Here is a 25,057-nt window from a genome sequence, read left to right on the forward strand (position 1 = left end):
AAATGCAAATAAATAAAGAAATAAAGAAAGAATTACACCAAACTTAGCCTCTAGCATCCTGGCAAGGTCCTGTTTTAAGTTTGTTCAATGAGGGCAGTTGGCTCCTTTTAGGGAATGGCTAGAGCTGAAAATAGAAGATCCTTTGAAAGATTTCTTCTCATGAATAGCTTGATGGATCTTCATCACCTTTGGTATGTTGCATTGCTGCAAGGTCTTCTCCCAGATTTATTCAATGGGTTCTTGCTCCTTTTAGGGGCCGCTAGAGCTAAAAATAGAAAGAACTTATAAAGAACTTCTCATGATCCGTACAATTGGTTTTCATCAAACTTGGTCTATAGCATCATTATAAGGTCCTCTTCAAAATTATATTAATGGGTGTACACTGCGGGAGCGGGAGGGCCTTTTAGTGGCTGCTAAAGCTGAAAATAGTAAAACCTTTAAAGAACTTCTTTCCATGAAGTGCTTAATCACTCTTCCTCAAACTTGGTCTGTAGCATTCTTATAAATCCTCTTAATTTTTAGCTCACCTGTCACAAAGTGACAAGGTGAGCTTTTGTGATGGCGCAGCATCCGTTGTGCGTCCGTCCATGCGTGCGTGCGTGCGTAAACTTTTGCTTGTGACCACTCTAGAGGTCACATTTTTCATGGGATCTTTATAAAAATTGGTCAGAATGTTCCCCTTGATGATATCTAGGTCAAGTTCGAAACTGGGTTACGTGCGGTCAAAAACTAGGTCAGTAGGTCTAAAAATAGAAAAACCTTGTGACCTCTCTAGAGGCCATATATTTCACAAGATCTTCATGAAAATTGGTCAGTATGTTCACCTTGATGATATCTAGGTCAAGTTCGAAACTGGGTTACGTGGCATCAAAAACTAGGTCAGTAGGTCAAATAATAGAAAAATCTTGTGACCTCTCTAAAGGCCATATTTTTCATGGGATCTGTATGAAAGTTGGTCTGAATGTTCATCTTGATGATATCTAGGTCAAGTTCGAAACTGGGTCACGTGCAGTCAAAAACTAGGTCAGTAGGTCTAAAAATAGAAAAACCTTGTGACCTCTCTAGAGGCCATACTTATGAATGGATCTTCATAAAAATTGGTCAGAATGTTCACCTTGATCATATCTAGGTCAAGTTCGAAACTGGGTCACGTGCGGTCAAAAACTAGGTCAGTAGGTCTAAAAATAGAAAAACCTTGTGACCTCTCTAGAGGCCATATATTTCATGATATCTTCATGAAAATTGGTCAGTATGTTCACCTTGATGATATCTAGGTCAAGTTCGAAAGTGGGTCACATGCCATCAAAAACTAGGTCAGTAGTTCAAATAATAGAAAAACCTTGTGACCTCTCTAGAGGTCATATTTTTCATGGGATCTGTATGAAAGTTGGTCTGAATGTTCATCTTGATGATATCTAGGTCAGGTTCAAAACAGGGTCATGTGCGGTGAAAAACTAGGTCAGTAGGTCTAAAAATAGAAAAACCTTGTGACCTCTCTAGAGGCCATACTTGTGAATGGATCTCCATATAAATTGGTCAGAATGTTCATCTTGATGATATCTAGGTCAAGTTCGAAAGTGGGTCACGTGCCATCAAAAAGTATGTCAGTAGGGTAAAATAATGAAAAAAAGTTGTGACCTCTCTAGAGGCCATATTTTTCATGGGATCTGTATGAAAGTTGGTCTGAATGTTTATCTTGATGATATATAGGTCAAGTTAGAAACTGGGTCAACTGTGATCAAAAACTAGGTCAGTAGGTCTTAAAATAGAAAAACCTTGTGACCTCTCTAGAGGCCATACCCTTGAATGGATCTTCATGAAAATTAGTCAGAATGTTCACCTTGATGATATCTAGGTCAAGTTTGAAACTGGGTCACGTGCCTTAAAAAACTAGGTGAATAGGTCAAATAATAGGAAAACCTTGTGACCTCTCTAGAGACCATATTTTCAATAGATCTTCACGAAAATTGGTCAGAATTTTTATTTTGATAATGTCTAGGTCAAGTTCAAAACTGGGTCACATGAGCTCAAAAACTAGGTCATTATGTCAAATAATAGAAAAAACGACGTCATACTCAAAACTGGGTCATGTGGGAACAGGTGAGCGATTCAGGACCATCATGGTCCTCTTATTATTAAATCTTGGCACCTGGGCATTTAAGAGGACATCTTAGCTAAAGTAAAAATATCTTAAAATGACTTAATCTGGCGGATTTTCATTAAATTTAGTCTGTAGCGTCTAGGGGTGACTATTGAGGCCAATTTTGACAATTGCAATACTATTGATATTGCTGAAAAACTATTGCGATACTATTCTATTGCAGGTTACTATGGCGATACTATTGCAATAGTTATTGGCCACCATGTTTTATACAGTAAAACTACCAACTGGAATTATTACACAGTGTAAGACACGGCACTGTTTATAATTGCTGATAATACACATTGAGATGTTTGTATAACTGAAATGCCAAATGGACAGAAATAAACCTAACATAAATATTGTTAACATTTTTTTCTATTTCTTGCCTTCCTTGGCTTTGAAACAATAAGTAAAACAATAAACCAATGCACGGTATGCTCAAACGAATCAGCCATTTTGTTGCGAATGTCAACATGTTAAATAACCCAAAGCATCGAAAAAGACGAAAATTGACGGATCGGACTAAGGTGTACCAGCACTAAATGAAGGGTCCTACCGAACAGTTTGCTATATCATACAAGTAGCCTACTTTCTCCATGTCCATAGTACTTTTTCTCATTTAAGATTGACATGTTATTTAAATATAATCAAAGTTTCTAAGAAACTAAATTTATTGATTATCTCCCAGACTTCTCAGTCCTTTATGGTATTTTAATTCCATGAGGGTAATTATTGTAATGGGAGACGTAAACATTTTCCGAGGTGCAAATGAAAGCTGGCTCTGTATCTTGGTTTATAAATTATTAATTATTTCTGTATTTACTAAAATTTCGAAACTCGATTGTTGAAGGAACTATGGGCAATTGTTATTGGATCGTGACTTTTCTATCGATTCATACCATCGGGGACACTCAGTATCGCAATGCATCGATATTTCGATGTATTGTTACACCCCTAGTAGCATCCAAGTATTTAGGCCTCTTATTTTTAGCTCATCTGATTTTTTAAAAAAAAATGATGTGTTATTGTCATCACTTGAGTGGTTGTCGGCGTCGGCGTTGCCTTGTTAAGTTTTATGTTTAGGTCAGCTTTTCTCCTAAACTATCAAAGCTATTGCTTTGAAACTTGGAATACTTGTTCACCATCATAAGCAGACCCTGTACATCAAGAAACATAACTCCATCTTGCTTTTTGCAAGATATATTGCCCCTTTTGGACTTAGAAAATCAGTTTTCTTGGTTAAGTTTTATGTTTAGGTCAGCTTTTATCCTAAACTATCAAAGCTATTGCTTTAAAACTTGCAACACTTGTTCACCATCATAAGTTGACCCTGTACAGCAAGAAACATAACTCCGTCCTGCTTTTTGCAAGATTTATGGCCCCTTTTGGACTTAGAAAATATCAGATTTCTTGGTTAAGTTTTATGTTTAGGTCAACTTTTTCTCTTAAACTATCAAAGCTATTGCTTTGAAACTTGCAACACTTGTTCACCATCATAAGCTGACCCTGTACAGCAAGCAACATAACTCCATCCTGCTTTTTGCAATAATTATTGCCCCTTTTGGACTTAGAAAATCATTTTCTTGGTTGAGTATTATGTTTAAGTCAACTTTTCTCATAAACTATCAAAGCTATTGCTTTAAAACTTGCAACAGTTTTTCACCATCATAAGTGGACACTGTACATCAAGAAACATAACTCTATCCTGCTTTTTGCAAGAATGATGGCCCTTTTTAGACTTAGAAAATCATGGGTAGGACAATATTTCTATTACACAAAAAAAATCAGATGAGCGTCAGCACCCGCAAGGCGATGCTCTTGTTGTTCAAATGCGGGCACATGACCTGATTTATGTTTTTTATACTAAACACAGTTGTTACCATAATATGATTCAGAGGGTCATACATATATTCAAGATCAAAAAATCAATTTAAGGAAAACAACTTAGGGCCACTATAGCCCACTGGTAAGTTTTACAAACAGCTTTAATTGTATAAATAATTGAATTTACAGATCAGGTCAGTCTGGTGGAACTGGTAAGAAAATTATGAAGTATATCAACAAGATTGCTGCATCTAAATATTTCCAAAGTGCAACAGAGAACAAATACATCAAGAAAGCAATGACAGGGGTCTCCAACACACCTCTCATTCTCACTGTGGAGGTACAGAAGCTGAGTGGAACACTTGCTGTGAATATACCACCTCCACCATCAGATAGACTGTGGTATGTATTCTTACAGGAGATGGCGAGCTATTGCTGTAAAATCATAAATTTTGTGTGGAACTAATTCGAATTTGTGGTTGTGTCAGTTCACAAAATTTAATACAAACAAATAGAAGCCCTCACCAAATAGCTGTCTTAGGAAAAACCATTTAAGTACATGCCAACAAAATGTAATGACTTCACAGCAGTATAACTTTGTACTATGGTGTCCTGTATCCACCAGTAGATGCACAAATGAAATAAAGTAATTATGAAGTGCAGAATGCCAGATTGCCTAATGCATGGCTAGACGAGGACAAGAATGATACATAAGCAATACTTTATCATAATTTATGATGAAAAATATTGCTTAGTCATATTACAAGTCACTCAGGTTTTACATGTTCAATGTGTTTTGTAAGTAGTTAAAATTAAGGCCAATCAGGTCATCCTTAAATAAATAAACTTTTCTATGGGTCTGACTGGTGAAAATGGTAGGATGTTAGTCACTTTTTGCTCAACAGTATTGGTTCATTTCTCCTAATGGTGTAGAATTCCTTACTTGTAACAAATTGCAATCCAGCTGACTTAGATATAATTTAAGGAGGACTGCATGGCTTAGTGACTATGAAAGCTTCTTATCTTTGAATGGCTGAAATCTTCTACTTCAGAAAATTTGTGGTTCTAGCTCTATGACAAGAGGTGCCTGAGCTGATGTTGAGGAAGACAGTTTAGATTTAAAAAAATAAACTAGGCCTTCGAGTAGTTCATTGACTGATTTATCGCAGTTCAGAGTTCAGGATGATTTAATATTTAAGCATCTGAATGATGCGCCGTGGTAGATAAGACGATAAATGACAAGAAGGCCTTGATTGTTTCCATTCTTCCCTGCTCACTGAAATTCCTTGATGAAAATTATGCTGGGCTTCATTTAACTGTGTAATGATGAACTGGATGTCATGCAGTATAATGGTCTTGTATGGTTCTGTGCATTAACAGTTGTTTATCGCAGAATATACAGAGCTTGACCTTCTTCTTTGTTTAACTGGCAGATGAGTTGAGCCATGTTAGAATTTTATACATTACATCAGCATTATGTATAACTCATTCAGTATTCTTGAATCTGTCTACTGTTTGACTATTTTTTTGTAGACAAAGTGAGAGAAGCATGCCGCCAGATTTATGTCGAAATTTTTGAAATTTAGAAGACACTTCCATTAGTTTTACTGAACCTGAACATAAGATAATTTGGTGCACTTTGGACAATATTTATTTATGATAGAAAAATTTAACATGTAAAATTAAAAGACGAGGTAATCTGGGGAGCTTTTAGTAGTATCTGTTTAAAAAACATCTAGACTAAGTGTGTAAGTATGTAGAAAACATTCAAAAGCATTAGAAACACAGTAAAAGAATTGATGTAATATAGTTAGAATTTAAATGGTCTTTATAGCATTGTCACAATCCTACTAAAAATATAAGATTTTGATTTGTGACAAACTATACTGAAATGTTTTTGTATCATTTTATCTGAAGTCTAGTCCTTTTAAGTTCTATCGGGTAAAATGTTTTTGCAACTCTTAATCCTTTGAAATATGTCAATACTCTACTGAATTACTGTTGTAACAAAATGTAGTATGTCATTGGCCTTCTGTTTGTTAGGTATGGTTTCCGTGGTAATCCACAGCTATGGCTAGTTGCTAAACCAAAGGTTGGTGAAAGGGAGGTAACAATGAGTCATATTACAGACTGGATTGAGAAAAAACTGGCTATGGAGTTTCAGGTTTGTATCTTGGCTTTCTGTACAATAGTAAAGATACTTTAGTGTTCTAGCCTTTACCCTGCTAAATTTCATATAATGAACTTGTCCATCTTTCAATTTGGACAGTACAGTTAACCGTTAAAAGGGGTGTTTACCAAAAAGATACTGACTGAATGGCGAACAGTGCAGATTATGATCAGACTGCACAGATGTGCAGGCTGATCATGATCTACACTGTTCAACAGAGGCAGAATCAGTCTTGTCACCATGATAAGGGTTAAAAGAAAGATTTCTTGATTTTATTATTGATTTAAAGAAAGTCAGAACTTGTACCTTAAACATTCTAATTGTAATATAGTTTTAGCAACACCAGACCTCATGGTATGGTCAGTATTTCACTTTTAGTCTGGAGATGTAGGCCAAATTTTCCCTATTAAATACTTTTGAAGTGAAATTTAAACCAAGAAATGTACAAACGTTTACATTTTTCAGCATGTGTTTGTGATGCCAAACATGGATGACCTTGTAATTCCTATTCTAATGCCTGGTGTTGAAGTTGACGCTGCCACTACAGATGTACCACATTCCGAGAATGACTTCTGAATTTGAATAAGCATTTTATACAATATTCAACATTCAAGTTCATTATACCCCCACAAAACGAAGTTTGAGGGGGGTATATAGGAGTGAGCTTGTCGGTCGGTCCGTTGGTTTTCATGGTTTCCGGACGATAACTCATGAAAGGCATGACCGATTTAAATAATTTTTGGTACACAGGTATAACATCAGAAAATACAGGTCAGGTTCGACTTCGGGGTTAGTAGGTCAAAGGTCAAGGTCACAGTGACTCGGAACAGTTAACGGTTTCCGGATGATAACTTGAGAATGCTTGTGTCTAGGATCATGATTTTTTGTACACAGGTGTAACATGATAAAATACAGGTCAGGTTCAACTTTGGGGTTGGTAGGTCAAAGGTCAAGGTCACAGTGACTCGTAACAGTTATACGGTTTCTGGTTGATAACTTGAGAACTCTTTGATCTAGGATCATAATTTTTTGTACACGGGTGTAACATGATAAAATACATGTCAGGTTCGACTTTGAAGTTAGAAGGTCAAAGGTCAAGGTCACAATGACACGAAACAGATAAACAGTTTCCGGATGATAACTTGAGAACGCTTGTGCCTAGGATCATGAAAATTGATAAGGAGTTTGGTTATGACCAGCAGATGACCCCTTAGGATTTTGAGGTCAGTAGGTCACAGGTCAAGGTCACAGTGACCTGGAACATTTAAAATGGTTTTCGGACAATAACTTAGAATACTTTGGACTAGGATCACGAAACTTTATAGTGAGATTGGTTATGACCAGCAGATGACCCTTATCAATTTTGAGTTCCAAAGGGTCAAAGTGACCCAGAACATTTAAACATTTTCCAGACAGTAACTTGAGAACGCTTGGGCCGAGGATCATGAAACTTAATAGGGAGGTTGATCATGACCAGCAGATGACCTGTATTGATTTTGAGGTCAGTAGGTCAGAGGTCAAGCAAGTTCGGCTTTAACATTGGCTTAATTCTGTGACAAGGCTATATTGTGGGGGTATAATTCCTCACTCCTGTGACAACTCTAGTTTTATTTTGCTTAAAATGCAGTGAAACTGACAAAAAAGATATGTTTCAGTCGTTAAAAGTTATCCCCCATTTGATTTTGAAAGGAACAAAGTTGTTCACCATTTGATTTTGAAAGTTACAAAAGTTTTAAATTCGTGTGCATGAAATTTTGTGGTTTTGGTCAAATCAGCAATTACGTGGGGATGTGAATTCGTGGATTTCAACTTTAGAACAAAATGAATTTGAATTTTATTTGTTCTTTGGGATTAAATTTCGTATATTGACTCAACCACGAAATCCACAAAATTAGTCCCCCACAAATATTAATGATTTCACAGTATTGTAAATGCATGAGTAAAGAAAAAGTGTACTTTACATAAAATCATGGCTACTCACAGATCAGGCTCGCAATAATTTGTATAAATTTTTGATATGTGATAAACATTTGCTGTGGTGCATATTTTTTTTTGAAATGTTAAGAGATATATATTTATCATTAGTTAATTTAATTTATTTGAATTTATTTACTTGTGTGTTAGAGACTGCTTAAAGTTTTGTTATGTTCATTTTTTTTTTTTTTTTTTTTTTTTTTTTTTTTTGAAAATAGATATTTTTTCTCAAAGCAGAAAAATTAGTTGCTCAAATATTTCTGATATATTGCATTTCAATCTTCAAAATTACGCATAGCAATGTATGGCTATCAAGAATTTTCACTTGATACAATAGAACTGCCCTAACGTTAAATGGAAATGTTATTTAGACAAATTTTTGTGAAATGTTTAATTGATCTTTAATGAAGTTTGTTTGCAAAATGCCCTACAGAATAGCATATGCTTCTTGAATACTTAACAGAGTCAGTATGTAAAAAAACAAATCATTCTGACAGACAGCTAGGGTAAAGTATGTTCAGTTACACAGACATATTAATGCCTTAGTTTGCTTGCTCAGGCCTTGTGTTTATATGTTGTTCCTGAATGTTTCATAAGGTTGTTATTTATGTGCCTACCCATGTGTTAAATAATGCTGTAAGGGCAACCATATTCTTCCTCTAGCATAAAAGCTTGATTCACTTGCCCCTTACAGCTGTGGGTTCAAAACCACAGTGAGTTTGAAAAACTTCTTCATGTGAGAAAGCCATACAGCTAGTTATGGAAGGTCAGTGGTTCCACCTTAGTGCCCACCCATGCCTGAAGTATTGCATAAAGGGACACCTGGGTTTTTTTTCTCCATAAAAGGCTAGAAAGTAACAATATTAGCAGTGATCATGTGGGTGTGATGGTAAACCTTTTAAATGAAAAAAAAAACTGTATTATATTTGTCATATCCTGTATTTTGCTATACTGATAAATATTTTTCCATTGTAATTTTGTAGCATTATTCATATTTATTTTGTTTAATGCTTATTTGTTGTTTGTTTATGGTATACAAAGTGTAGTATTGTTTGAATGTGTTATCATTCATCTATGAAAACTGAGGACATAGTATTAAATAGGGGCCTCCGTGGCCGAGTGGTTAAGGTCCCTGACTTACAGTCACTTGCCCCACACCAATGTGGGTTCGAGCCTCACACGGGGCGTTGAATTCTTCATGTGAGGAAGCCATCCAGCTGGCTTACAGAAGGTCGGTGGTTCTACCCAGGTGCCCGCTTGTGATGAAATATTGCACGGAGAGGCATCCGGGGTCTTCCTCCACCATCAAAGCTGGAAAGGGGCCATATAACCTATACTTGTGTTGGTGCGACATTTAACCCAACAAAAAAAAGTATTAAATATGTTTCAGTAAAAACAATTTGATTTTGGTCTTTTCATACTAAGGGTAATTCTTTGAGTATGTTATGGGAAACACATTTAGTGTAGCCAATAAGTTTTTATAATGTAAGGCTAGCATCAATAAAGGTTAATAGGAGTTTTATGTATATTGTAGCTTGTGTACTTTATTGTGCAATAAGTATAGGCTTGGTCTTCCATGTCTTGTCAAAATTGCTAATTGTAATAGTGTACTTTTGGGACCAGTTTGATCAAAGCTGGCCTTATATATTTTTATGTAGCCAAGGGTTGCATCATTCTGTTCTTTCTTGATTATATCCGTTGTATAATAAGTAAATACATAGTCATTTTGTCCCTTGTTTTACAAATTTATTATTCACACTCCAGTTACAATCCCTTTTTATCAAGTAGCATGTCCTACTTCGTGTTATTCTGTCTTCTATTTATAAACCCCATACCATTTGAGAACAAATACATCAGTAAAGTCAGTACAACAGGCAACAACACAGCCTCATCACAATGCCACCATGCTTAGCTTGGACTCTTTTTCATGCAAACTATCACAGAATTGAACTATCTGGTTATCAGGAAATGTTTTTAATGCTTTTAAACTCTCGTTTCAATCTTAATTTTACACCTAGCATGCAATTTGCTTTTATTTCACTGTCTCACTACCTACTGGGAACTTTCACAGTAGTATTTCAATATTTCCTTTCACAAATCAGGCATGCGCTCCTAACAGAATGACTCCTGACAGTACAGATAGATAGGTTACATATCCTGCACATCTACCTTCTGTTTACATTCCCATACCATCTACCTTCTGTTTACACTCCCGTACCATGTAGTAACATATACTGATGACTTTTCCTGTTGTCACATACAGACTTGAGACCTCTAGTCTGCCTTACATTGGTTGAAGTATTATAACATCATAATAATTTTGCTGACACTTTTTGACCCATTGACATAAAATGATCAGGCTTGTTTATCAAAAAGGAAGTTTTCTTTTTACTTTTTAGCTCACCTGAGCCAAAAGCTCATGGTGAGCTATTGTGACCACTCAATGTCCGGCATGCGTCGTCTGTCCGTCAACATTTCCTAAAAAAATCTTCTTGAAAACCACTGGGCAGAATTACACCAAACTTCACAGGAATGATCCCTGGGTGGCCCCCTTTTAAAATTGTTCAAAGAATTGAATTCCATGCAGAACTCTGGTTGCCATGGCAACCGAAAGGAAAAACTTTAAAAATCTTCTTGTCCAAATCCACAGGGCCTAGGGCTATGATATCTGGTGGGTAGCATCATCTAGTGGTCTTCTACCAAAATGTTCAAATTATCCCCCTAGGGTCAAATATGGCCCCGCCCCGGGGGTCACATGATTTATATAGTGTTATATAGGGAAAACTTTGAAAATCTTCTTGTACAGAACCACATGGCCTAGGGCTTTGATATTTGGAATGTAGCATCATCTGGTGGTCCTCAACCAAGTTTGTTCAAATTATTCCCCTAGGGTCAAATATGGCCCGGCCCCGGGGGTCACAATCATGGTTTATATAGAATTATATAGGGAAAACTTTGAAAATCTTCTTGTACAAAACCACATGGCCTAGGGCTTTGATATCTGGTGTGTAGCATCATCTAGTGGTCCTCTACCAAGATTGTTCAAATTATCCCCCTAGGGTCAAATATGGCCCTGCCCCGGGGGTCACATGGTTTATAAAGTGTTATATAGTGAAAACTTTGAAAATCTTCTTGTACAAAACCACATGGCCTAGGGCTTTGATATTTGTTATGTAGCATCATCTAGTGGTCCTCTACCAAGATTGTTTAAATTATCCCCCTAGGGTCAAATATGTCCCGCCCCGGGGGTCACACGGTTTATATAGAGTTATATACGGAAAACTTTGAAAATCTTCTTGTACAAAACCACATGGCCTAGGGCTTTGATATTTGGTATGTAGCATCATCTATTGGTCCTCTACCAAGATGATTTAAATTATCCCCCTAGGGTCAAATATGGCCCCGCCCCAGGGGTCACATGGTTTATATAGCGTTATATAGGGAAAACTTTGAAAAATCTTCTTGTCCAAAACCACATGGCCTAGGGCTTTGATATCTTGTGTGTAGCATCATCTAGTAGTCCTCTACCAAAATTGTTCAAATTATCCCCGTAGGGTCAAATATGGCCCCTCCCCGGGTGTCACATGGTTTATATAGACTTATATAGGGAAAACTTTGAAAATCTTCTTGTACAAAACCACAAGGCCTAGGGCTTTGATATTTGGTATGTAGCATCATCTAGTGGTCCTCTACCAAGATTGTTCAAATTATCCCCCAAGGGTCAAATATGGCCCTGCCCCGGGGGTCACATGGTTTATATAGAGTTATATAGGGAAAACTTTGAAAATCTTCTTGTACACAACCACAAGTCCTAGGGCTTTGATATTTGGTATGTAGCATCATCTAGTGGTCCTCTACCAAAATTGTTCAAATTATCCCCCTAGGGTCAAATATGGCCCTGCCCCGGGGGTCACGTGGTTTATATAGACTTATATAGGGAAAACTTTGAAAATCTTCTTGTACAAAACCACAAGGCCTAGGGCTTTGATATTTGGTATGTAGCATCATCTATTGGTCCTCTACCAAGATTGTTCAAATTATTCCCCTAGGGTCAAATATGGCCCTGCCCCGGGGGTCACATGGTTTATATAGTGTTATATAGGGAAAACTTTGAAAATCTTCTTGTCCAAAACCACATGGCCTAGGGCTTTGTTATCTGGTTTGTAGCATCATCTAGTGGTCCTCTACCAAAATTATTCAAATTATCCCCCTAGGGTCAAATATGGCCCCGCCCCAGGGGTCACATGGTTTATATAGCGTTATATAGGGAAAACTTTGAAAAATCTTCTTGTCCAAAACCACATGGCCTAGGGCTTTGATATCTGGTGTGTAGCATCATCTAGTGGTCCTCTACCAAAATTGTTCAAATTATCCCCCTAGGGTCAAATATGGCCCCTCCCCGGGTGTCACATGGTTTATATAGACTTATATAGGGAAAACTTTGAAAATCTTCTTGTACAAAACCACAAGGCCTAGGGCTTTGATATTTGGTATGTAGCATCATCTAGTGGTCCTCTACCAAGATTGTTCAAATTATCCCCCAAGGGTCAAATATGGCCCTGCCCCGGGGGTCACATGGTTTATATAGAGTTATATAGGGAAAACTTTGAAAATCTTCTTGTACACAACCACAAGTCCTAGGGCTTTGATATTTGGTATGTAGCATCATCTAGTGGTCCTCTACCAAACTGTTCAAATTATCCCCCTAGGGTCAAATATGGCCCTGCCCCGGGGGTCACCTGGTTTATATAGAGTTATATATACAGAAAACTTTGAAAATCTTCTTGTCCAAAACCACAAGGCCTAGGGCTTTGATATTTGGTATGTAGCATCATCTAGTGGTCCTCTACCAAGATTGTCCAAATTGTCCACCTAGGATCAAATATGGCCCCGCCCCTGGGGTTGCAAGTTTTACATAGACTTATATAGGAAAAAAAGTTTAAAAATCTTCTTATCTGAAACCACAACTTTTAGACCTTTGATATTTGGCTTGTAGCATTGTCTTATGGTCCTCAACCAAAATTGTTCAAATTGTACCCCTGGGGTGAAACGAGGCCCTGCCCTAGGGGTCCCAAGTTTTATATAGACTTACATAGGAAAAAGCTTTAAAAATCTTCTCGTCAGAAACCATACAACCTAGGCTTTTGATATTTGGTATGATGCATTGTCTAGAAGTCCTCTACCAAAATTATTCAAATTATGCCCCTGGGGTTTAAAGAGGCCTTGCCTTTGGGTCACTGAGTTATTATGTGAGTTATATAGGAAAATTTCTTAAAAATCATCTGATCCTATTTCCAACACTATTTAATTATAATTACCTGATGACCCCAAGTAATATGATGTCACTTGATTGTGACCTTGACCTAAAGACCTACTTTCTTGTTTTTTAAGATAAAGCCTTGAAATATTGATGACTTACACAGTTTTGCACACAAATCGTAAAACTGAATTTCATTGACCATGAATGTGACCTGCTGACTTTCTTAATATTTTATCATCAGTTTGACATTTGAAACATGTAGCTCATATTACTCAGGTGAGCGATCCAGGGTCATCATGACCCTCTTGTTGATTCATATCATTTTATGTATTTTTGTAGAAATCAGATCCTTTTTATACGTAATTTATTTCTGTATTACCAGTACTGAAATCCACAGGTTTTTGAATCTTTCGTAGATACTGAATATTTTTCATTTCTCTTCTGCAGTTCAGTGTTTAAGGTAGTTCTGCATGTTTGATGAACTGAAAGTGATAGCTTAATGTTGTTTATCCAGGTAACATAGAATAAAGCCTTACTATCCTTCTGAAGATAAATATGATATTAAAATGTTCATCTTTAATCATGGGCAATCTCTCAAAAGCAAGCACACTATACATTTTGTTCACCTGATGACAGCCCATATGTTAATTTACAACTGTGGTAGAAAAAATTATACTTGTGGAAAGATCATCAAAATTGTGATTTTCCCATAGACTCCCATTATAAAAACTTGTTTGAGGTCCACTCTTTTTAAATCAAGTCTATAAAAAACAATCAAGTACATGACCCTATCTTTTTAATTGCTGGATTTTCTAAATATATTCTAAAGTTTTGAAAAATCAGACTTTAAAAATAGATCCAAATGTGCATAACTACCTTAATACTGATGAAACCAGGCATGAGTCATCAATTATTTAAGCTGTGTCCATTTATCTAGTACTGTATATATCTGTATCCAAAACAGCTTGAAAATTGGTATTTATTGGCATTGAGTTTCTGACATTGTTTATAACTGGAAAGGACGAGAAACTGCAAATTGTTAAATAGGCTTAAACTTAAATAATATGATACATGTTTATATGTTCCAAGTAAGTCAGAATGCTTTGCAAAAACAAAGCTGAGTATATTTGTGTGGGTAGGATATTGTTGTTTTTTTTATTTATAGCTCTTGGTTAAAGGAAGCCTTTAAAAACACATTTATTTTATGAGTTAAATGTTATTTAATAATAAATATTATATATACATGCATTTGATTCTGTTATTTGTTTGTTGTTTTTGTTAGCTCACCTGTCACAAAGTGACAAGGTGAGCTTTTGTGATCGCGTGGTGTCTGTCGTCCGTCCGTGCGTCTGTCCGTAAAATTTTGCTTGTGACCACTCTAGAGGTCACATTTTTCATGGGATCTTTATGAAAGTTGGTCAGAGTGTTCATCTTGATGATGTCTAGGTCAAGTTCGAAACTGGGTCACGTGCCATCAAAAACTAGGTCAGTAGGTCTAAAAATAGAAAAACCTTGTGACCTCTCTAGAGGCCATATATTTCACAACATCTTTATGAAAATTGGTCGGAATGTTCACCTTGATGATATCTAGGTCAAGTTTGAAAGTGGGTCACGTGCCATCAAAAACTAGGTCAGTAGGTCAAATAATAGAAAAACCTTGTGACCTCTCTAGAGGCCATATTTTTCATGGGATCTGTATATAAGTTGGTCTGAATGTTCATCTTGATGATATCTAGGTCAAGTTTGAAAGTGGGTCACGTGCCTACAAAAAGTAGGTCAGTAGGTCAAATAATGAAAAAACGTTGTGACCTCTCTAGAGGCCATATTTTTCATGGGATCTGTATGAAAGTTGGTCTGAATGTTTATCTTGATGATATATAGGTCAAGTTTGAAACTGGGTCAACTGCGATCAAAAACTAGGTCAGTAGGTCTTAAAATAGAAAAACCTTGTGACCTCTCTAGAGGCCATACCCTTGAATGGATCTTCATGAAAATTGGTCAGAATGTTCACCTTTATGATATCTAGGTCAAGTTTGATACTGGGTCACGTGCCTTAAAAAACTAGGTCAGTAGGTCAAATAATAAAAAAACCTTGTGACCTCTCTAGAGGCCAAACTTTTCATGGGATCTGTATGAAAGTTGGTCTGAATGTTCATCTTGATGATGTCTAGGTCAAGTTTGAAACTGGGTCAACTGCGGTCAAAAACTAGGTCAGTAAGTCTAAAATTAGAAAAACCTTGTGACCTCTCTAGAGGCCATATTTTTCAATGGATCTTCATGAAAATTGATCTGAATGTTCACCTTGATAGTATCTAGGTCAGTTTTGAAACTGGGTCACGTGCGGTCAAAAACTAGGTCAGTAGGTATGAAAATAGAAAAACCTTGTGACCTCTCTAGAGGCCATATTTTTCATGAGATCTTCATGAAAATTAGTGAGAATGTTCACCTTGATGATATCTAGGTAAAGTTCAAAACAGGGTCACGTACCTTCGAAAACTAGGTCCATAGGTCAAATAATAGAAAAACCTTGTGACCTCTATAGAGACCGTATTTTTCAATGGATCTTCATGAAAATTGGTCAGAATTTTTATCTTGATAATTTCTAGGTCAAGTTCAAAACTGGGTCACATGAGCTCAAAAACTAGGTCACTATGTCAAATAATAGAAAAAACGACGTCATACTCAAAACTGGGTCATGTGGGAAGAGGTGAGCGATTCAGGACCATCATGGTCCTCTTGTTGTTGATTTTGGGATGAGGTATTATATTGCATACTATCTGATTTCTCTTTTGTTATTTGTTAATGTTAATGTCATATTTTTACATGAAATAATCAGAAAATAGACTTTTTCTGTATAGTTGTTAAAGTATGTATGAGAAATGTCTTGAATGTTATTAGTTCACCAATTAAGGTAAAAGTTAGGATATTCTAAAGGCCATATTTTATACGTGATTAACATGAACTTTTTTCAGAATGTTAGTCTCTGAAATATGAGTGATGGGGGCCTACAGATTTGCTCTTGTCCGTCTGTCCTTCCGTCTGTCTGTCCTTCCGAGAATGTTGTGTCGCGCCTAGCTCCAAAAGTATTTGACGTAGAGTCACAAAACTTTACAGGAATTTTGGTCAGCATGTGTAGTTGTGCACCTGGGGTTTCCTGTCCGGATTCATTCACTCGTGTAGGAGTTATGGCCCCTGACTTAGTAAAAAATTGGTCATTTTAATGTTATGTCGCGTGTAGCTCCAAAAGTATTTGACCTAGAGTCACCAAAGTTTACAGGAATGTTGGTCAGCATGTGCAGTTGTGCACCTAGGGTTTTGCGTCCAGATTCATTCAGTATTGTAGGAGTTATGGCTCCTGACTTAGTTAAAAATTGGTCATTTTAATGTTGTGTTGCGCGTAGCTCCAAAAGTATTTGACCAAAGTTTACAGGAATGTTGGCCAGCATGTGCAGTTGTGCACATGGGGTTTTGAATCCAGATTCATTCAGTCTTGTAGGAGTTATGGCCCCTGACTTAGTTAAAAATTGGTCATTTTAATGTTGTGTTGCGCGTAGCTCCAAAAGTATTTGACCTAGAGTTACCAAAGTTTACAGGAATGTTGGTCAGCATGTGCAGTTGTGCACCTGTGGTTTCGCGTCCGGATTCATTCAGTCTTGTAGGAGTTATGGCCCCTGACCTAGGAAAAAATTGTCATTTTAATGTTTTGTCACGCGTAGCTCCGAAAATATTTTACCTTCAGTCATTATTTCACTACACAAGACCAGACTTCTTGTCCAGACTTACTTAAAAAAAAAAGTTTGTGAAACATGTATGTTAAAATGTACTTGACCTAGAATCATAAAACATTAGAGGATTGTTTTATAGCCTATGAAGTGTTCTCTTTAGGATTTTACTCGGCCAGAGTTATGGCCAACTAAGTGAAAAATACACATAAGGTTCTTAACAGTTTGTGTTGCAAACATCTTTAAAATTGTTTAACCTGAGTCATTAAACCATGTTACAGTGGCAGGAGTGGGGCCACCTGTGTCCTATGGACACACATCTAGTTTAAAACTGGGTCATCTGGGGGTCAAAAACTATGTCACTTGGTCATTTTATTAGCTCAGATATACGAAATATATGGAGAGCAGTACTGCAACAATTTCAATCACATTTCAATTCTGTTTTTGAATAAGAACAGTTGGGCGTTACTAACTTTATATAATTTGCCTTTTAAAGCTGCTTTAGTAACTCACAGTATTAAATGGAATTTGGTGTACATTGTACTGATGTTGCTTTCATTGTGCGGTGTTATTATGCTATGTGGAATGTATAAGTTGATGATATATTGTAGTTCAAAATTAACAAACTGTTTACACCACCTTGATTGAGTAATGTTGAAAATTTACAAGTGTTTAGGTGAGCAACTGAGGTCCATGCTGGCCCTCTTAATACAGTTTAAAAGGTATTCACTCTCACAGCATCATATTGCATTTCAGTATAGAAAGTACATGATTTATTTTTATTGAATAAAAAGCAACAAAGAACCCTTATTCAGTCATTTTTCAAGTAAATAAAAAAAAAATCTGAGGATGTTTTCCTTTGAAACTTTCAGAGCCCAATTTTTGTGGCTTAATTAAAGAAGTGGAGGTTTCATACTTTGGTGTGTATTTCTAAGATTTATATCCTAATTATAAATTGATCAAAAGATCTAGTCCTCAATTTGTTTATAGATATGTTTGAAAATACTCGAAGTACTTTTATTGTGATACTCCTGTGTCTGCTTTATGTTGTTTGTCGTATGTCAGCAACAGATTACTGTTAACCCTTACCCTGCTAAATTTCTATAATGAACTTGTCCATTTGTCAATTTGGACAGTACCATTAACCGTTAAAAGAGGTGTTTACCAAAAAGATACTGACTGAATGGCGAACAGTGCAAATCTTGATCTACACTGGTCGCAAAGGCAGAATCAATTGTGTCCAGCATGATAATGGTTAAATCTCTCTAGAGATCACAGTTTTTGCCCAATCTTTATGAAACATGGTCAGAATATTTCCCACAGTATAATTTTGCATGTGTTTGAAACAATCATCTAGGGTCCAAAACTAGGTGAACAGGTTAAAACATAGATAATTTTTGTTAACTTTTTGAGGCCACATTTTCTACCTGATCTTCATAAAACTTTTTTAGAATTTTGTCTCCATGAAATCTAAGTTAACTGCCAAAGGTCAAAAAGTAGATCTTTATATCAAATCATAGAAAAGTAATGTTAACACTGTAGAGGCAATATTTTCTACTTGATTATCATAAATCTTTGTTACAAGTTTTGCAGTTATGAAGTCTCGGTTCAGTTTAAAACTAAGTTACTGGTACCTGAGTAGGTCTTAAACTGTGTGACAAGGTCAAACTATAAAAAAACTATTACAAATGTATAACACTTTAGAGGCCACATTTTCTAAGTGACGGTCGTCATAAAACTTTGTCAGAATATTTGTCTCTTAAATCTGGGTCAAATTTGAAACTGAGGTATCTAAGGTAAAAAAAAAATAGGTACCTATGTAACGTAATAGAAACAATTTTTTACCACTCTAAACTCTAATGATTGCCTCTATGAAATCTAGATGAAGTTGAAACTTGATCATCAAAGTTTAGAAATTGGGTCATTAATTCAAATTATTAACTTTTTAAAGGCCACATCTTGTGCTTGATCTTCATAAAAATTCAACCGAATGTTTGCCACCATTAAATCTATAGGTCAAGTTTGAAAGTGGATCATCTAAGTTCAGGAACTAGGTCATTGGATCAAATCTAGAAAACTTGTTAACACTCAAGAGGCCATATTTTCTACCTGATATCATGAGTCAAAATGATTGTCTGTTTAACCCTTAGCCTGCTAAATTTCTAGATGAATGATGGGCAATACCATTTATTATTCAAAGGGGTGTTCACCGAAAATTTACTGACTGAATAGCAAACTGTGCATACCATGATCAGCCTGCACGCGGATGTGCAGGCTGATCTTGGTCTGCACTGGTGGCAAAGACAATATCACTTGCCACTGGCGGGCTAAAGGTTAAAATTAAGATAAAGTTGTCGTAGGTCAAAAGTAGTTCTTAGGCCAAATCATTTAAAAACTTGGTTAATGATCATCCTGATTTACATAAAACATGGTCAGAATGTTTGTTTTATTGGACTCTATATCAAATTAGATACTAGGTTGTCTTGGGGAAGAACTAGGTCATGTGAGAAATACAGTGCCTTCAGAGCCATCTACTTTAAATTTTAGCTAGCATACACGTAAAAGATTATATTGTTGATGACAAATCAGAACTTAATAATCAAAGTATACTGTCATATAACTTTATTCATTGTTGACCTCATTCTAGTTATGAACAAGGCAGTCTGAAAGACAGCTAAATCCCCTGCCACTGCTATGGATAGTGAAAGGGTAAACTATTTATTTTAGCTGTGACCTTGACCTTGAACTGACATGGCTGACTCATGAATTCTGCACAACGTCTTGATGAGGTGATCATTTGACCCAAGTTTCATTAAAATCCTTCAAGGGGTTTTGGAGATACAGAGCTGAAACCTTTGACCTTAGTTGTGACATTGACCTTGAGTTGACATGGCTGACTCATGAGTTCTTGATGAGGTGATCATTTGACCCAAGTTTGATGAAAATCCTTCAAGGGGTTTAGGAGATACAGAGCGGACACAAAATGGAAGGCTCAAACCTTCGACCCTTAGTTGTGACCTTGACCTTGAGCTGGCATGGTTGACTCATAATTTCTGCACATTGTTTTGATGAGGTAATCATTTGACCCAAGTTTTATAAAATACCTTCAAGGGGTTTAGGAGATATAGAGCGGACACAAAATGGAAGGCTCAAACCTTTGACCTTCAGTTGTGACCTTGACCTTGAGCCGACATGGCTAACTCATAAGTTCTGCGCATCGCCTTGATGAGGTGATCGTTTGACCCAAGTTTGATGAAAATCCGTCAAGGGGTTTAGGAGATATAGAGCGGACACAAAATGGAAGGCTCAAACCTTTGACCCTAAGTTGTGACCTTGACCTTGAGCCAGCATGACTGACTCATGGGTTCTGCACATCGTCTTGATGAGGTGATCATTTGACCCAAGTTTTATAAAATTCCTTCAAGGGGTTTAGGAGATACAGAGCGGACACAAAATGGAAGGCTCAAACATTTGACCTTGAGTTGTGACCTTGACCTTGAGCCGACAAGGCTGACTCATGGGTTCTGCACATCGTCTTGATGAGATAATCATTTGACCCAAGTTTCATGAAAATCCTTTAAGAGGTTTAGGAGATATAGAGCGGACACAAAATGGAAGGCTCAAACCTTTGACCCTAAGTTGTGACCTTGAGTCGGCATGGCTGACTCGTGGGTTCTGCACATCGTCTTGATAAGGTGATCATTTGACCCAAGTTTCATGAAAATCCTTCAAGGGGTTTAGGAGATATAGAGCGGACACAAAATGGAAGGCTCAAACCTTTGACCCTAAGTTGTGACTTTGACCTTGAGCCGGCATGGCTGACTCATGGGTTCTGCACATCGTCTTGAGGTGATCATTTGACCCAAGTTTTATAAAATTCCTTCAAGGGGTTCAGGAGATACAGAGCGGACACAAAATGGCAGGCTCAAACCTTTGACCTTGAGTTGTGACCTTGACCTTGAGCCGACAAGGCTGACTCATGGGTTCTGCACATCGTCTTGATGAGGTGATCATTTGACCCAAGTTTCATGAAAATCCTTCAAGGGGTTTAGGAGATATGAAGCGGACACGAAAGTGTTACGGACAGACGGAAGGACAGAAGGAAGGACGGACGGAGACCATTCCTATAACCCCCCACCACTTGTGGCGGGGGATTAAAAATCAAACAAGTGAAACAGATAATGAGGTAAGAACTTGACAAATAGTAGAAAAAAAACATTGTTCTGATGCCAAAATTAAACTGTATACACTCATTCATATAAAAGCACAACTTTTTTTCTAGATATATCTGACTTCTAAAAAATGTGGTGAGGTAATAAAATAATCAAAATTATATCATTGCTCGATTTATGATGTGTTATTACCATTATGTTGTTCAAAAATTGCAAGAGTACTCTCGGTAGTATTTTAGCTATTGACAAAATAGCAAGTAGAAGGTAAAGTGTTTTAATCATTGTAGTTTATTACACACCTTCGTGTGAACAGATTTCATGTTTCAGACAATTTAGAAGTATTCTTTAAAAATGTTTGATTGTTGGAATATAATATGTTTTGGCATTTTTAGCTCACCTGTCACAAAGTGACAAGGTGAGCTTTTGTGATCGCGTGGCGTCCGTCGTCCGTCCGTCCGTCCGTCCGTCCGTCAGTCCGTAAACTTTTGCTTGTGACCACTCTAGAGGTCACATTTTTCATGGGATCTTTATGAAAGTTGGTCAGAATGTTCATCTTGATGATATCTAGGTCAAGTTCGAAACTGGGTCACGTGCGGTCAAAAACTAGGTCAGTAGATCTAAAAATAGAAAAACCTTGTGACCTCTCTAGAGGCCATATTTTTCATGAGATCTTCATGAAAATTGGTCAGAATGTTCACCTTGATGATATCTAGGTCAAGTTCGAAACTGATTCACGTGGGGTCAAAAACTAGGTCAGTAGGTCTAAAAATAGAAAAACCTTGTGACCTCTCTAGAGGCCATATTTCTCAATGGATCTTCATGAAAATTGGTCAGAATGTTCATCTTGATGATATCTAGGTCAAGTTCGAAACTGGGTCACGTGGGGTCAAAAACTAGGTCAGTAGATCTAAAAATAGAAAAACCTTGTGACCTCTCTAGAGGCTATTTTTTTCAAGAGATCTTCATGAATATTGGTCAGAATGTTCACCTTGATGATATCTAGGTCAAGTTCGAAACTGGGTCACGTGGGGTCAAAAACTAGGTCAGTAGGTCTAAAAATAGAAAAACCTTGTGACCTCTCTAGAGGCCATATTTCTCAATGGATCTTCATGAAAATTAGTCAGATTGTTCATCTTGATGATATCTAGATCAAGTTCGAAACTGGGTCACGTGGGGTCAAAAACTAGGTCAGTAGATCTAAAAATAGAAAAACATTGTGACCTCTCTAGAGGCCATATTTTTCAAGAGATCTTCATGAATATTGGTCAGAATGTTAACCTAGATGATATCTAGGTCAAGTTCGAAACTGGGTCACGTGGGGTCAAAAACTAGGTCAGTAGGTCTAAAAATAGAAAAACCTTGTGACCTCTCTAGAGGCCATATTTCTCAATGGATCTTCATAGAAATTGGTCAGAATGTTCACCTTGATGATCTCTAGCTCAAGTTTGAAACTGGGTCACGTGCGGTCAAAAACTAGGTCAGTAGGTCTGAAAATAAAAAAATTTGTGACCTCTCTAGAGGCCATATTTTTCGCGGGATCTTTATGAAAATTGGTCAGAATGTTCACCTTGATGATATCTAGGTCAGGTTCGAAACTGGGTCATGTGCGGTCAATAACTAGGTCAGTAGATCTAAAAATAGAAAAACCTTGTGACCTCTTTAGAGGCCATATTTTTCAAGAGATCTTCATGGAAGTAGGTCAGAATGTTCACCTTGATGATATCTAGATCAAATTCGAAACTGGGTCACGTGCGGTCAAAAACTAGGTCAGTAGGTCTAAAAATAGAAAAACCTTGTGACCTTTCTAGAGGCCATATTTCTCAATGGATCTTCATGAAAATTAATGAGAATGTTCAGCTTGATGATATCTAGGTCAAGTTCGTAACTGGGTCATGTGCGGTCAAAAACTAGGTCAGTAGGTTGAAAAATAGAAAAACCTTGTGACCTCTCTAGAGGCCATATTTTTCACGAGATCTTCATGAAAATCGGTGAGATTGTTCACCTTGATGATATCTAGGTCAGGTTTAAAAGTGGGTCACGTACCTTCAAAAACTAGGTCATTAGGTCAAATAATAGAAAAACCTTGTGACCTCTCTAGAGGTCATATTTTTCAATGGAGTTCATGAAAATTGGTCAGAATTTTTTATCTTGATGATATCTAGGTCACATATGCTCAAAACCTAGGTCACTATGACAAATAATAGAAATAACGACTTCATACTCAGTTCAACACTGGGTCATGTGGGGATAGGTGAGCGATTCAGGACCATCATGGTCCTCTTGTTCACAGATGTACTAGTACATACCAACGCGTAATGAATATGTAGCAAATTCTGTTAAATCAAAAATGACTTTTAAACATTCAGTGATTTAGGTATTGTATGCAGGAAATATGTGAGGTGTAGATTTCAAAGATATGTTTATGAGATTTCCATTGATAAAATTGTCAAAATAATAAATGTTGACTTTCTGGAAAGGTTTGTTATTTATTACTTAAGAATATCTTTAAAATTCATTTTACATAATGTCAGGCACTCGAACCTATGCCGGCCCCCATCCCTAATTTTGAAGTAAAAATGTTTACCAGTTACTTTTGCATAATATTTGCAATCAATAGAATGCACAGTCATCTTCTATACAAATTAATGCAGACATTAATACAATTTGAGTTCAGGGGCCTCCATGACTGAGCGGTTGAGGTCACTGACTTCGGATCATTAACCCCTCACGGCTGTGGGCTCAAGACCTTGATTAGGGCAGTAGAATTCTTCCATGTGAGGAAGCCATCCAGCTGGCTAAGGAAGGTCAATGTTTCTACCCATGTGCTTGCTTGTGCCTTAAATAATGCCCTTTTTGCGAAACTGGGCCGGGTCTTCCTCCACGATCAATAGCTGGAAAGTTGCCATATGAACTATGATTGAATCGGGTGACATTAAATCCAACAAAAAGAAAAAAAAGTTTTATTTCATGTTTGAAAGTCTTAGTATCAAGAAAATGAAGCAACAAGAAGGAGTGCTGTTTAAGGTTATAAAACTGAGACTAGAGATCAATGAAACATTATCAATATCCCCACCTCCAGTATATCGGAGACATGGTTTGGAGTATTTGAATAAAACATGGTAGTACTGTTAACTGCTACGGGAAATGTCCCCTGCAACTTGCCTAAGGAGAAGATTTATGGTCCTTTTTTACTCGCCCGGGCACAAAGTGCTGAGGGTGAGCTATAGTGACCGTTCACAGTCGGCGGTCAGTCTGTCCGTCCACACTTTCCTTCAGGCGACATCTGGTCAAAATTGCACCAAACTTGGTCAGTAGCATCCTGGCATGATTCTCTATCAAGTTTATTAAAATGTTTAAGCTTTGACCCTTTAAGGGGCTACCAGACCTAAAAATAGAAAAACCCTTTAATGACTTCTTCTCATGAACTGCTTGATGGATCATCTATAGCATCATTATAAGGTTCTCTCCCAGTTTTTAGCTCACTTGAGCAATGCTCAGTTTTTCTGATCGCTCGATGTCCAGCGTCTGTCGTCAGTCTGTCTGTCTGTCAACATTCAGCTTGTTTATGCGATAGAGGCTATATTTTTCAACTGACCTTCATGAAATTTGGTCAGAATGATAACCTTGATGAATTCTAGGCCGAGTTCGAAAATGGGTCATCTGGGATCAAAAACTAGGTCACTAGGTCAAATCAAAGAAAAATCCTGTGTATGCGATAGAGACTGTATTTTTCAATTTATCTTCATGAGTTTTCGGTCAGAATAGTTACCTTGGTGAAATCTAGCCGAGTTC

The 25,057-nt window shown here is 37.0% G+C and overlaps 1 protein-coding gene across 1 annotated transcript in view; it reads left to right on the plus strand.

Moving 5' to 3' along the window:
• Window positions 1-23,735, plus strand: part of LOC123564633 (testis-expressed protein 2-like) — a 64,213-nt gene extending 40,478 nt beyond the window's left edge. Inside the window, exons 6-8 of the mRNA XM_045358354.2 lie at window positions 4,157-4,369; window positions 6,011-6,131; window positions 6,603-23,735. Coding sequence (XP_045214289.2) covers window positions 4,157-4,369; window positions 6,011-6,131; window positions 6,603-6,713 — 445 coding nt within the window. The 3' untranslated portion in view covers window positions 6,714-23,735. The remainder of the gene's footprint in view (window positions 1-4,156; window positions 4,370-6,010; window positions 6,132-6,602) is intronic.
• Window positions 23,736-25,057: the final 1,322 nt, after the last annotated feature.

This window comes from Mercenaria mercenaria, chromosome 2, assembly GCF_021730395.1.
Source record: "Mercenaria mercenaria strain notata chromosome 2, MADL_Memer_1, whole genome shotgun sequence".
Taxonomy (NCBI): Eukaryota; Metazoa; Mollusca; class Bivalvia; order Venerida; family Veneridae; genus Mercenaria; species Mercenaria mercenaria.